The following is a 14,304-nucleotide window of genomic DNA, read 5'->3' as shown; positions in this document are numbered from 1 at the left end:
CTAGTTCCACACATAACTGTAAAACATTTGCTGATAACATTTGATGCTGGTGTTTGTCACTAGCGTGGATAAGAACTTAATGCTTGACCAACACAGGTATTTCAATGGTTAATGCAATGCAACAAAATAATATCTAGAGCAGGGAGGTTGAACACATAATACCATTCAAATGTTTGAGGTCAGTAAGCTTATTTTACTTTTATTCTGAAGGGTGCATTAAATTAAATTAAAATTGAGAGTAAAAACATTTATAATATTACAAGTTTCACATTGTAAAAAAATGCTGTTCTTTTGAACATTCTATTCATCAAAGAAAAAAAATCCTGGGAAAAACAAAGTAATCGCAGTTTCCACAAAAATATTAAGCAGCACAACTGTTTTCAACATTGATAATTAGCCTATAAATGTTTTTTTAAGCACCAAATCAGCATATTAGAATGATTTCTGAAGGATCTTGTGACACTGAAGACTGGAGTTGGCTGCTGAAAGTTCAATGTTGCCATTACAGGAATAAATTGAAAAAATGTAACAATTAAAAAAAGTTATTTTTAAACTGTACAACAAACAAATGCAACAACAACAAATGAAAAAGTTATTTTACACATTTTTTTACACTATAATAATAAGAATAGAAATGATTAGCCTACATTTAATAATTAGCCTATTTGGATATAAATGTAATTATTCTGGATATAAATATTTCCATTGATAATATCAAACCGTCTCTGAAGAGTCGCACTGTTCTATATATTCTATTCTATATATCCAACAGGCCATCAGATTTCATCAGTCTGACAGGCCAGACTCATTGAAGGAACGTGGCAGTGAGGTAATATGATTCTAGAGCGTGCTGGCATTAACACCTCTCGCTCTACTCTGAAAACAGATACCGTCTCCTTGAAAGAAAGCCCATCTGATCCAGAGCCAAAATCCTCCATCATCCGTTATAACATCATTTATTTGTGCAGTAACTCCACACCTGTACCAAGAGTGCCATAATAACCTACTATTATTTATTGCCATCAACAGCACTGAATAATGTTATGGAACAATTGATCTTCGACTTAAGTACGCACATCAAGAGCAGGGAAGGTCATCTCTGTGACTGTGCTGCTGATACAGGTTACCTACGGCCACCTCTGAGCTGAATTATATCACAGCATGCAGTGAACACTTATCTTTAAACAACACAGAGCAGCCAGCTGACTCGCAGCTTGTGATCTGAGGAAATGATAAGATTGTCAATTGTGCTCCTAATAATGGAATGAAGACATGGATCACATCCAGCCCCGGGTGGGATTGTACTTTTGGTGACTTGGCAACATAAAAAGGTAGGCTACATCTAAACAAACAAAGCCAAGCCAAAATGTGTTGACACAGTGAAGCACTTACAAAGTCTATGGGTCAACTGTCACACCCCCATAGACTTTCACATTATGTAGTCTACATATTTTAATACTGTAGGGTTCTCACATTTTCTGGCCAATGATTTGATATGACTTTTCCAGTAAAAAAAAAATATATATATATATATATATATATATATCTCTACAATGACAATATATATTTGTCACAAATACTGTCAAGAGCGTATTTAATCCAGAATATTAATTGAAACTCACTCCATAAGCAAGTAATTAAGGTGATATGATGCCCTAAAAGTGAGGTAAAATGATTTTGGAGTCTATAGCCTAATAAAAAATAAACATCTAAAGTGTAGCCAACAAGTTACACATACTATAGTCACTTTGTGTAAACTTTTGCAGCTAGGAACACAAGAATAGATCAATAATGGAAAAATCTCCTTTACTAGCTCATCAAACTGTCAGAGTCCATTGAATATTCAAAAAGGAGGTTGATAAAATAAACCAGAACACTTAACAGTCAATTTTATTAGCACATAAACACTTTTCATATGCCTAGTAAACAGCTCAGTGTGTCTAGAGTCCGAGACCATTTTCACGAATGACACAGGCTCTTAATAATTCACAAATTATCAACATAAACTATAGATGTCTGTAATATGACTGGTGAAATACATCATTCCCCTTCACCTCCCTTAGGGCAATTCACTCATAAAATAAAACGATAACGCCCTTTCCATGTCAGCTTTGATCCATGGTATCCCAGTAATCACACCAGAGAGAATATGACGGGTTCGCGCTATCAGATTTCTGAACCTTCCCGAAGGAACAATGCGACATTTGTGTCCTAATGGCTGTAATGAAGGTAGATGAACAATGGCAGTCCGTGTATCGATCAAAGAAACTTCCAGGCAGTTTCAACATGTTGTTTAAATCCCTAGTTTTGCCTTTTTAAACATGTAGCTTCATAATCACTATTACTTAATCCAAACAACAGGGCATCTATCTCAAGACCTAGTGAACTGCCACTTTTTGGGCGTAGAAAGCGCTTATGATGCCTACAAATGCTGTCTAGGTAGGCAGCTCATTAGGTTTTGAGAGACAGCCGTTGTATGAGCTTGGCGTGCCCTCAAAACTAAACAAACACTGAAACATATAACTTTTAAATCTTATAAACTGTCTCTTGAATGTTTCTAGTGCTTTATTTGATACAAATGAGAGTGTGTTTTAGGGTTATGCTGAATATTTGCATAGCTAACACAGCTAGCTGGCCACTTCCCGAAGTGCAGCGCTGCTTTCTTTCCCAGGCAACCTGTTGCAAACAACACTTAACTTACGCCGCGTTTTAACGGCCAAAACAACTTGAAAGTGTCGCTTAGCTTACCTCTTCAGTAAGATGTGCCGTTCTTTTAGTCCAATTAATGTAAGAATACTCCAACAAAAGCGGTTTTGTTCACAGAATATCCCATTAGATTGTTGTCATGTTGTGTGACGGGTCGCTGTGGCTAGAGACTCGAGTCTCGGTATTGTGTGTCTGTCTGTGAGACTGACGGAGAGCGGCTCAACAGCGCCTCCGGCAACTGCATGAGACGACGCTTCTGATTGGACAGATCCACCATGCTTAAACTCCACCGTCCAATCAGGTGTGGTTTTCCTTGAGCACGTAGAGTCGATTACAAACCGGTCGGTTTCAATTGAACCGAGTTAAAGGATTGGAATTTTTTAAGGCTTGTTCAGTTTTTAGATTGTAACCACTTTTAATATTATAGATCCAAACGTTAAGTAAAAAAAATACACACACAAAAAAAAAACACCCATAGACTTATGGTATAGCAAATTGTCCACTGTGAATAGTGTACATTCAGGTATTCACCTATCATTTTTTTTTTTTACAGTCTACACTCTATGGTATTCACCTAACTTGACAAACAGCTTTTTGCCTGCTATATAGCCTACTATGTCGATCTTTAATAATGCTAAAAGTAAAAAGCTTATATTTTAAGAGAGTATCAAAAAATATATTATTGATTATTAAGTACATATTTAAAAAAAAAAAGATGTTAAAACAAATATTTAGTAAATAATAAACATACATCATACATGCATGAAAATAAATGACAGATATGGAGAACTCAATCAGCTTTCAGAGTTTATTTAAAAAAAGAAACTCAACCACGTCTTTACATAATGATCAAGAATTTTAATTCTCGCATTAGTATTACAGAAAATGATATTATAGTACAGAGTTTTTCAATATCTTTTCAATACCATAGTATATTCCTTAGGAGTGCTGGTCACTTGTCTGTACAATATCACTCTTGCATTTTTTTGACTGTACATTTTATGCAATTTGTTTAAAAAGGCTGTCAGCACTTAAATAAGCTGTCTTCATCTTCGAAGTTAACAAATAAAAGTTTCCAGGGAGCTCAGCCTCTAGGATTGGGCCGGGCGAGTTTAAATGTAAGGGTAGTGGGTAAAATAGAGAGTAATAAGGGCAAGAGCTATGAGGGCCAGTTTATTATGAAGTATGTTTCAGACTGAGGTAGCCTGTAGCACAGGACATGCCTCTGTGTGCGCTGAAGTAGCACAGACTTTACACAGACCCTCACCCGTCATCGTTTTGCGAAAACAATCCGTACAAAGTCTGTGATACCGGCGACACTCGCTGCTGTTCGGCGTCATGACCACAAGACCTCCCCCCCCCCACAGCCCTGGCTTTTGGCACTGCGCACATAAACACGACTCACAAGATAAACAACAAGCAAAGCGGTTTTGTAAACCCTTTATGAAGCATAATGAAGTCTTTATGGAGCATATAATACTAAAGGGAAAGAAGCTGGGTCACCTTGGTGCACTTCGAGGAGAGATGAAAAGATCCAGCTCCCGTCGGGGATCCAAAGGGGTCCCCGCTGTCATTTTGAAGAGCTTTTCATTCCTCAGTGACACATTTTCTACCGATGAGAAAATAAGCTTTCTGATGTATGTGTGACAGGCGCCAACAGCTGTCTATTAAAATGCTACGGCTATCTATAAGTTCTAGCATTGAACACACAAAGCAATTGCAATGAAAGAGAACAGAGTTGCTTAATATGATAATATTCATCATTATATTAATAATCATAATAATTATAACAATATATTACAGAATAAATCTCTTATATTTCATATATATATATATATATTATCAATTTAAAAGGTATAATATTTTCTGTCTTTGAAATACTATGATGTCTTTGAAGTCGTATTTTCATAAATTTCACATATTCGTCTGTTCGAAATGTTGATTATACTGGATCAACTTCTCCCAAATCAATAAAAACTAGCTGTGCCGTTGCATATTACAGAATAGTAATGATATGTGGACATGCACCACTTTCTTGCTCTATACTTGGTCTGTCCCCTTAAGATGACATCATAGCCGTCCTATGACCATGACGTCCACGACTTCACCCTTGTGCAACTCCACGTATTGCTCTGTTTTCGGAGGCAACATCAGAAGGCCGTTGGCACTTCGCATGCTCATTAGCCGACTACTCATTTGGTTTCCTGAGAAACAGAGCAGGAAATTGCTATTTAGCATACAGATAAGTTACTTATAGCATGTGTCTGTGAATATACGCATAACTAATTATGTATACCTGTGCTCTGTGCCCAGGGAAGTGGTTCCTGGTGGTGCCATGTCAGTATACAGCGATGATATTCTGGACGTGGATCCAACTTTACATCACATGAAAGCTGCAAAGAAAAGGATACACACTGATGACATCCCAGAAGTACAGAAACACAATGCAAGTCACAAAAGCTTTTGTGGCTGTGCTCACCCTGGCTTTGATGATGGTGGGCCGTGGGTCCAGTATCCCCTGCATCTTTCTTAATGCAGGAATGACAAAGAGGTTACAGGTTACAACAGCTGACACTGGGTTACCTGAGAGAGAAAGGAGAGATGACTGTTGAGGTGAAGACTACGGCTGTGACTGTGGGGTGCAGAATCTAAACTGTGGATCAGTAGTAGATAGGAAATCAGTTCTGTCTCCTGATAAAGCACCACTGATGTCTATAAAGCAACAGTTCACCCCCAAAATTTTAATTCTGTCATTTATTTACCCTCATGTCGTTCCAAACTAGCAGAATGTTTGTGCTGCTCTTTTCCATTCATTTCATGTATACAATGATCAGTGGCTGTCAAGCTCCGAAAACAACAAAACAGCATAAAAGTACCACAAAAAGTTGTCTGAAGTCAAGCGATAGTTTTACTGAATGCAATTTGAATCATTATTTGCTGAAAATATACCAATATCTGCCATCTCAAATCTAATTATTGTATACTACCATTTAAAAGTTTGGGTTTGGTAAGATTTCTTTTAAGTTTCTGAAATAAGTCTGTTATGCTCACCAAGGCTGCATTTATTTAACCAAAAACACAGTAAAAACAGTAATACTTTCTATCTTAAAATGTAATGTATTCCTGTGATGGAAAAGCTAAATTTTCAGCAGCCATGATTTGGTGCATTTCTTATAACTAACTGTTGAAAATGGTTGTGCTAAGTAATATTTTATTGGAAACTATATATATATATACAAAAATGGCTGTACGTATGTATATGTATATATATATATATACACAGCCATTTTTGATCATATTATTAATAATAATATATAATATATGAATATATTTCTTTTTCAGGATTCTTTGATTATTAGAAAGTTCAAAATAACAGCATTTATTTGAAATAGAAATCTTTTGTAACACTTAATATATCCTTGCTGAATAAAAGTATTATTATTTTTTCATTCTGTATACTTTAATTAAAAATAGCAGAATAAAGATTTTACTAAGCTTCTTTTGTGTTCTTTGGACAAAGTCATACGAGTTTGTAACGAGACGAGGGTGAGTAGATGATAACAAAATCTTCATTTCTGGGTCAACTGCCCATTTAAAGAGTCTTTTTTATGTCAGAGTTCAGTTTGTCAGGTTGCTGTGAAAGCTACACTCATGTTGAGGATGCAAATGTACATTTGTGTTCATGTAGATTTCGGAGCCCAATAATACTGGGGCTGGGGGAAGGAATTGAACTCTGGTTCGGACCAAACCAATCAAATAAAGTGTGAAAACAACCCAAGACTCTCTGATAAGACAAATGTGTAGCACACTACTGAAATCAGTCAAGGAAGAAGAGTGTGTCGAGTGCAGAGGTGCTGCACCACATCGGCAGCAAGGGAAGAGGGGCACTGAAAGCAAAAGGAGGACAGGACTATTTCAGACAAATAGCAATTTCAAGACACTAAGCCACATCACGGTACACAAACGGAAGGGCTTTGAGAGGTTGCAACAGAACTAATAACTACAAGGAGTGCCATGGACGCAAAAAAAAGAAAAAGCAAAAACACAAAGCTTCTCTCAGAAAACAGAACAGAAAGCGTCACATTGGAAAATCAGAACAAAAATATGATTTCCTATGTTTCATTTCATTGTGTTTTGGAGGTTGTTAGATTAGACAAGGCTTTTTCAAGTTTTATTAATATCTTGTGTCCGTAATAATTATATCATACTGGTCCCAAATGAGCCCAAGTGCACTAAAAAGAGATTTCGGGTTAAATCCTGTTCTGATTTCGAAAACCAGTTCATTAGGATTTTGTGTCAAAATTTCAAGTCCATTTCCGTTTTCTGAGCGCGGGCTGAAGACAGGGCTTATTTCCTGAATTAAGAGCACCTACTTCCTCGTGGGGGAGGAGGCACAGGCAGTCTGCTGGCCTCGCTGTCACTCAGGGGCACAGTCTCCAGAAGAGTCGCCCCTGTGTCTCTGTAGGTGAAATTACCTTTAAAGGGGAATATAGAAATCGCCACTGTCACCACTGCCTCGACCACCTGGTTTCTGAAGGCACAAGGTGGGAGCACAGTGGGCTCGGGATGGGGGCAAGCCTGGGGAAGCTGATCGGGCCAGTGGGCAAGAAGGGAAATGTAGGTTTGCAGAAGGGTACATAAGTGGGTAACCGTGGGCTGATTATATTGAATGGAGAAGGGACCATTTAGTTTGGAGATGGTACTATATAGAGATGTAGGTTTATGTATATACTTAGAATAAGGGAAATTGTTCTAACTGGTACAATACATACATGGGGAAAACAGGAAACTCAGTCACCTGGGTTTGTGTATGTACGTGTTCTCATTGAGAACATTTTTCCTGTCAATACTTCTCTGTTTGCATGTCAAATAGATGGCGTATTGTACCTGGAAGGGCGAAGATCAGTTTTCGTGTACCGTCAATGTCTAAGGTGGCAAACGTAGTAGGCAAACTGAAACAGAAATAGAATAAAGCGTTAATATTCTGAATTCCAGGAAAAAACTAAATCATAATAAAAAAAAAAAAAATTAAAAAAAAAAAAAAAAAATTATATATATATATATATAGATTCCCTAATCAGACTTCATGAGAAAATGTACAGTCAGTGGGTTATTATAGCAAATTATTACACGGCTCTCTAAAACACTTAATTCTGATTGGTCAATCAGGGCATTCGGCGATCAGATGTTTCCTTATATTTTCTGTTGTCTTCTCATGTGGTTAACTCTCATCATATCACCACTATAGACTCAAGCTTTTTTGTTTTTTACTAATGCCACTGGCATCATCTTGCATCAAACTCAAATGAGCTGAATGCCATAAATGACCAATCAGAATCAAGTATTCTAGAGAGCCTTGTAATCAAAACTGGTGTTATTGTTAACTAAAACTATTAAAAAAACAAGTCACCAAAATATACAACATTGTTCTAGTGGTTTTTGGATATTTGAATCCAAAAATCTTACATATTGTGCCTTTATGCTGAAATAAAATAAAATATAAATGTAAAAATAAAATACAATATAAATATGATATGAAAAACAAACAAAAATTAGAAATGTTGACTATTTTATTTAACTGAAATAAAAATACATTACTATAAATAAATTACTAAATAAATGTATTACTAAAAATACAACTGAAATAAAAATATATTTTTTAAAACTAATAAAATGACAAAAGCACATTTACAAATGACTAAAACAAACAAGCAAATGTAACATAAATAAAAACTATAGAACTATATAAATAATACTAAAAGAACACTGATATAAACAACATGTAGCTCTTTTTCTGTTTACTTTGTCTTTGAATCAGATTACATGCCAATGTTCAAAAACCATCTGATGCATATTGCACACAAAAATAGCAAGAGCTGAAGAAATATGATTGGCAGGGTACTTCCAACTTTTGGGAGTCAGGGTGCAGTGGTTCTTATCAATATTTTAGCTTTGACAAAATTTTGGAGGTCATGGCATTAAACACTTTTAAGAGTTTTTCGACAGTTAGTTTTATCCCAGAGCACAACCAAATGCCTCCCTCATGTCAGTGCAGCCCCATCAAGACTTTACGCAAGTCTAGCTCTGCATGACTAACACTGCTTCTCTCACTCACCCTGGCTTCATAAACACTCGACCGAAGTGGATCTGGGCATGGAGGTCTATATCCAGCACTTGCTTCAGGTAGTCCTGAGAAAAAAAAGAAAAGAAAAAGAAAACAGACGTTAGTGGTGTGTGTGTGTGTGTGTGTGTGTGTTTGCGTTTCTCCTCTTATGTAGTACAACACATCTATCCCTGCCTGGTGAAGTGAAACATTGAGTAATTAAAGAGCTCTAATTAATAGGGTGGAAAATCAAGAGCAAGAGGCGGTCAGTGCACTGCTGCCTGGGCAAAGACCCAAAATAAAAGGTCAGATTAACAAATGTTGCTTTGTGATAAAAAAAAACAAGCAGTAACACTAGATGGCAGTAAAACACACGTTGACCTGTGGCATAAGCTCTTTAAGTGTTTTGATCTGAGATCTCATGGCCTTTGGGTAAACCAATGGAATCCTCTCCTTGACATGAAGCAGATTGATCTGTGAGGCCGCATTCCTTTATTGAAAAGCTCAGACATTTAAAGCATGTGACCTTGCATACACTTCCAGACAACTCCAATCAACTGACCTTTTCACCCATGGACACGCCCCCAGAGGTGATGATGACATCAGCACGACTAATGCCCTCGTTTAGGGCGTTCAGCAGGTCGTCTGGGCTGCAGGGAGAGTTAGAAAACATGTTCATGCCAAATGACTTCCATTTTCTCTTTGCCACATCCATTACTGGCATATTGGTTTAAAGTGTCAAATGTTTGCTTACGCCAGGTTCACACATACTTTATTTCCCGAGCCCTTGTTAACAGATTATAGCATTCACACCGCACACGGATGCGGTCTGGCAGTGTGTTCCAGGAGTAGTGCGTATTGTTTCCGCACTGTCTATTAAAGTGACAGTGTATTGTTCGCATATAAAAAATAAACACATGGCTTTTCGCCCAGAGTAAAGCAAGGGGAACTACACCTTACCTCATATTTAGATTAACAAGGCGACATGACAGTCGTCTCTTCGTGGAGGTGGAAAAACAAAGTTCTTTATGACCCGCATTTCTTGTATGTAGATTTATATCCAAAAATAAAAAAGGCATGAGAGTCGGCTGTTTTGTCAATGTTTAAGTTTTACCTTAAAAGAAAAGTATGTTTAAATGTTATCCCACTTTCTTGAGCAACCTAATATATAAAACTAGAAGTAATGAATTGAATGATACATTGTTTAAATTGGTGTACTTAAATGTGAATAAGTCTATGAAACTTTGCTTAACTGTTATGTGTACAAAGAGAATCACAATGCTGAAAAAGCATTTTTCAATAAATGTTGTGTTTGTGGTATACAGCAAAGGATCAGTTGCACACTGCAAACGTGTCATATGTGAAAGCACACGAAGCCGTGCTGCTTCTGCACTGCGTACTGCAAACAGAGTGTGTGTGAACCCGGCGTTACACTGTTGCTAGTGCAAATTGAATGCAAGAAATAACCTGAATTTAATATTTTTATTCATCAAGGACACATTTAATTGATCAAAAGTGACAGTAAAGACTTTTACATAGTTGCAAAAGATTTATTTGAATCTTTTTTACATCGTTACAAAAGATTCAAATAAATGTTGTTCTTTTGAAATGTGTATTCATATAAGAATCCTGAAAAAAAGCATGTATTACAGTTTCCACAAAAATATTAAGCAGCACAACTGTTTTTAGTATTGATGATAAGAAATGTTTCTTAAAAACAAATCAGCATAATAAAATGATTTCTGATGGATCATGTGACACTGAAAATAGGAGCAATGGCTGCTTTGTCATCACAGGAATAAATTACTTTTTAAATTATATCAAAAGAGTAAAGTTATTTTTAAATTGCAATAATATTTCACAATATTACAGTTTTTACTGTATTTTTGATCAAATAAATGCAGCCTTGGTGAGCATAAATCTTACTGACCCCAAACCTTTGAACTTATTTTTTTTTTTTTATCAATATTTAACCTGCAATACTTGCAATAAAAACACCTGTTCTTCTACTGTCCTTACTTTTCGTTTTTTTTTTTTTTTTTTTTTTTGATAGACTTCATTGGATATGTCAGCAGAATTACATAAAGCAATAAATAATACATTTCAAAATACACAATATCTTGTTATATTTTATATTTATACTAAATGCATTAAATACTTCAGTCAAACTCGTTTTTCATCACTGATACTTTCAATGTAAACCTATTTGTAGTTGCTCCTTATACATGTTTTTGTAAACATCCTTACAGTATATGTATGTGAAGACAAATAACGGTGGAAAAATACTTCAGAGGACTGCAGGAAGTGCTGTCGTCCGGTAAATTCTGCTGAGACGTTGTATGATCCTGTATCGATTCTAATATATGAGCTGGAGTTTCAGAGGAGTGCTGAGGTTGGAAAGATTTAGATATGTGCAAAGCTGACTGTGTGAGTGTGTGTGCGTGTGCGTATGCTTGTGTGTGGGCGGTAAAGGAGGGATGCTGACTTGTCTCCGACGATGCCGAGGTTGATGGTGGGGTAGCCGTGCTCCTGAATGGTGGCCAACAGTGTGGATCGGTTACTGTCCCTGATCTTGCCTGGGTGGAGGTCATCCTCAGGGTTCAACAACTGCACACATAAGCATATATAAACACGTTCAAACTCGTTTTAAATGACCATGAGCAAAAGAGAGTAACAAAGCAAGCCCTACCTCATTGCCAGTGGACATGACTGCTACAACTGGGAATTTCTGCACCTCCACCTCTGTGACTCCTACAGTGGCCAAGAGGCCGATCTCAGATGGACCCATGTGAGTGCCCTTAGCCAACACACACTCTCCACGCTTGATATCATGACCTATAGGCCTGTGTGTGACACAAGCAAGTGACTAGACTTTAACATCAGCATTTAAAATACCAGTTTATATTATTCTAAACAAATGAGCCAGCCTTATTAAGAATATTCACATCAAGCATCAAACATGATATATGTACACATACACTACCGTTTTTTTTTTTTTTTAAAGAAATTAATACTTTTATGGATTGCATGGATGCATTCAATTGAATAGAAGTAATAGTAAAGACATTTATAATGTTATAAAAATTCTTAATTCTGATTTTAAAATGTATCCAAATAGAAAACAGTTATTAGGGGCCAAGGACCGAAGGTTAAAAGGTTAAAATTACCAATAAACGTTTTTTGATAAACAGTTCTCAAAAAACGCACAAATGAATTTGACGAAATAAAAATGGATGTGAGGATATATCTCCGCAACCCTTGAGCGTATAGAGACTTGAGACTTTGTACATGTCATCACAAGCATGAACTGAGGCTATATGCAGCGTTTTGGCACAGCGCCTCTAACTGGTCAAGAGATATAAAAAAAATAGCTATTTTTGCTTATAACTTCTGAATGGTTTGCCAAAAATCAACAACGTTTGATTCAGTTGAGTAAACAGAGTCGAACAATACCCAATTTTCCCATATCGCCTATTTTGGACGCCGACCATTTTTAATTCTGACGTAAAATGACCTATTTAATAAACGCTTTGTCGTATCGATTTGAGCGACGTCCGTTGGTGAAGCGCACCAACTTTTAAATGCATTATTATATTCAAATTGCAAACACATGAGGACAGTCTCCATGAAAGACCCACTGGCAGATGAACGCGCTACTACATTTCTCTCCGAAATGGTAGGAAATTAAATTAGATTTAATAGAGGATTATAACTGTGACAAGACGATTGACAGGGCAGTTTACGTGACAGGATGCACGCGACAGATCCGTCCGATAAAGATGACGAAGTAGTATGTCCCAAAGCTTGCCTACTTTTTTGCTACACATTCATAAGTAAATACCTTTTCTTCACAAAAAGAGTACATACTTTTATGGCGTAGTGTAACGAATTAGGATGCAGCATATGGCTTTACACGATGACGATCGCTCTGATTGGTTTTAGGTCTATCCAATTGCGCCCAGAGGCATTTGAGCGACGTCCGTTGGTGACGCCCCTTTGGAAATAAGTTATCAATGAAGCTTTGCCAGACCATAACTCAGTTACTACTGAGAATGGTCTGGTTTTAACCAGGCTACGTTGACGCGCAATTACACATGTAGAGGGAGCATGTGAAACCCGAGGGAGGGGTTCTAGCAGACCAATCACAGCGCTTGCGTCCGCGTAGAATTGACGCATTGTTACATTTTTGGAGAGGTGCACGTCAGGGTACACCGAAGGGTATGTGCGCTACACACAGCCTACGATGTAGCTACAACGCGAGTTCGACGCAGAAGTATAAATTGGGCTTAACACGGCAAGTGTCATCGGCACTGTGCCCTGAAGGTACTCAAAAAGTTGAGACAGAGCCACCTTGTGGTCAAAAGTTAAAATGAAAAAAAAAAAAAAATGCTAATAGCTTTTGATGAATTTTAATGCATTTAATGCGTTTCGATTAATTTAATTGCGTTTTGATGATTTTTTTAATCAATTTTGACTTGATAGATTCCTTGAGTCATTGCGAGAACAATGATACCAGTTATGCCATTGTTGGTCAAATTTCTTTGAAAACCTACTTTTTCAAACTCCTCCTAGACCGATGGTCCAATTTTCACCAAAACTGGCTCAGATCCTCTTCAGTCCACGTTGGCAAAAAGTTATTAAAAGCTTTTTGATAGACAAAACCTTTATCAAATAACGCATCAACGAAATTGTTGGCATGATGCCAAGCTGATTCTGAGGCTGTAACTACACAATACGTATTGACACCAAACTTTGTACGTGTCATAGTCACCTCACACTGACCACACAATATTAATTTGGTGACAGCACCACCTATTGATCAAAAATGAAAAGCAATTAAATCGTATTACTAGTGATTGTATTAATGCTTTTTCAACCATTTTTCATGTTGTTGTTGTTTAAATGTTCAAATATTGATACAACAAAATATTCTGGGGGCCATGACATTTTTTCTGATGAAAATGATCAAAAACTCTACTGGCTGGCAACTTAAAAAATAAAATAAAAATGCTGGCAGGGAAAGAGCTAAGATGGGAAAATACAGTAAAAATCTAATTAAAAAGTAAGTATTAGGTTTAAAGAAAAGTATTTTTTTCTTGAGGAAGCAAACTACAGTCCAACTCACCTGATATCCTGTCCTGGACGGGCCTGAACCAGGATCCTCACTTCCAGCTCCTCTGTACCCTGTAATTCATAACCAACCCATAACCAGACACCTGTACACTAATGAACGACACTGGACTTTCATTTATATGCAAAGTTCCTACACACTTTTTAGAAGGTTTTATGTGTTGTGTTTCTTGTTTTATCCTTTTTAAAACCATAACACAAAACATTTTTCCTTAAATATTTACCTTAAAAATCCTTCTGTATAATCTTTTTTTTTTAAATATATATATATATATTTTTTTTTATTGTCTTTGAACACTTTGAAGTATGCATGTTTCACTTTCGGGTCAAAATACGTGAAAATTGCCCCAAGAAAGTAGCTAATA

At 36.7% G+C, this 14,304-nt stretch overlaps 2 protein-coding genes across 21 annotated transcripts in view; both read right to left on the bottom strand.

The window, feature by feature from the left end:
- Positions 1-2,944, bottom strand: part of pals1a (protein associated with LIN7 1, MAGUK p55 family member a) — a 30,139-nt gene extending 27,195 nt beyond the window's left edge. The window contains exon 1 of the mRNA XM_079853390.1: positions 2,749-2,944. The gene's annotated coding sequence lies outside the window, so the exon portion shown is untranslated. The remainder of the gene's footprint in view (positions 1-2,748) is intronic.
- A 563-nt stretch (positions 2,945-3,507) lies between these two features.
- The window catches only part of gphna (gephyrin a), a 79,942-nt gene continuing 69,145 nt past the window's right edge, over positions 3,508-14,304 (bottom strand). For 9 of the 20 annotated variants that reach the window (XM_079853370.1, XM_079853386.1, XM_079853384.1 and 6 more), the window contains 10 exons: positions 13,935-13,993; positions 11,499-11,652; positions 11,295-11,416; positions 9,372-9,459; positions 8,822-8,895; positions 7,594-7,658; positions 7,080-7,181; positions 5,186-5,289; positions 5,003-5,099; positions 3,508-4,910 (listed from right to left, as the gene is read on the bottom strand). In XM_079853370.1, the coding sequence (XP_079709496.1) occupies positions 4,777-4,910; positions 5,003-5,099; positions 5,186-5,289; positions 7,080-7,181; positions 7,594-7,658; positions 8,822-8,895; positions 9,372-9,459; positions 11,295-11,416; positions 11,499-11,652; positions 13,935-13,993 (999 nt within the window). In that variant the 3' untranslated portion in view covers positions 3,508-4,776. The remainder of the gene's footprint in view (positions 4,911-5,002; positions 5,100-5,185; positions 5,290-7,079; positions 7,182-7,593; positions 7,659-8,821; positions 8,896-9,371; positions 9,460-11,294; positions 11,417-11,498; positions 11,653-13,934; positions 13,994-14,304) is intronic. The other 11 variants (XM_079853372.1, XM_079853375.1, XM_079853378.1 and 8 more) reach the window with 3 other exon arrangements.

The sequence above is a fragment of the Squalius cephalus genome (genome assembly GCF_949319135.1).
Source record: "Squalius cephalus genome assembly, chromosome: 20".
NCBI classification, from domain to species: Eukaryota; Metazoa; Chordata; class Actinopteri; order Cypriniformes; family Leuciscidae; genus Squalius; species Squalius cephalus.
Note: the sequence above shows the minus strand (reverse complement) of the source record. Positions and strands in the feature narration are given on the sequence as shown.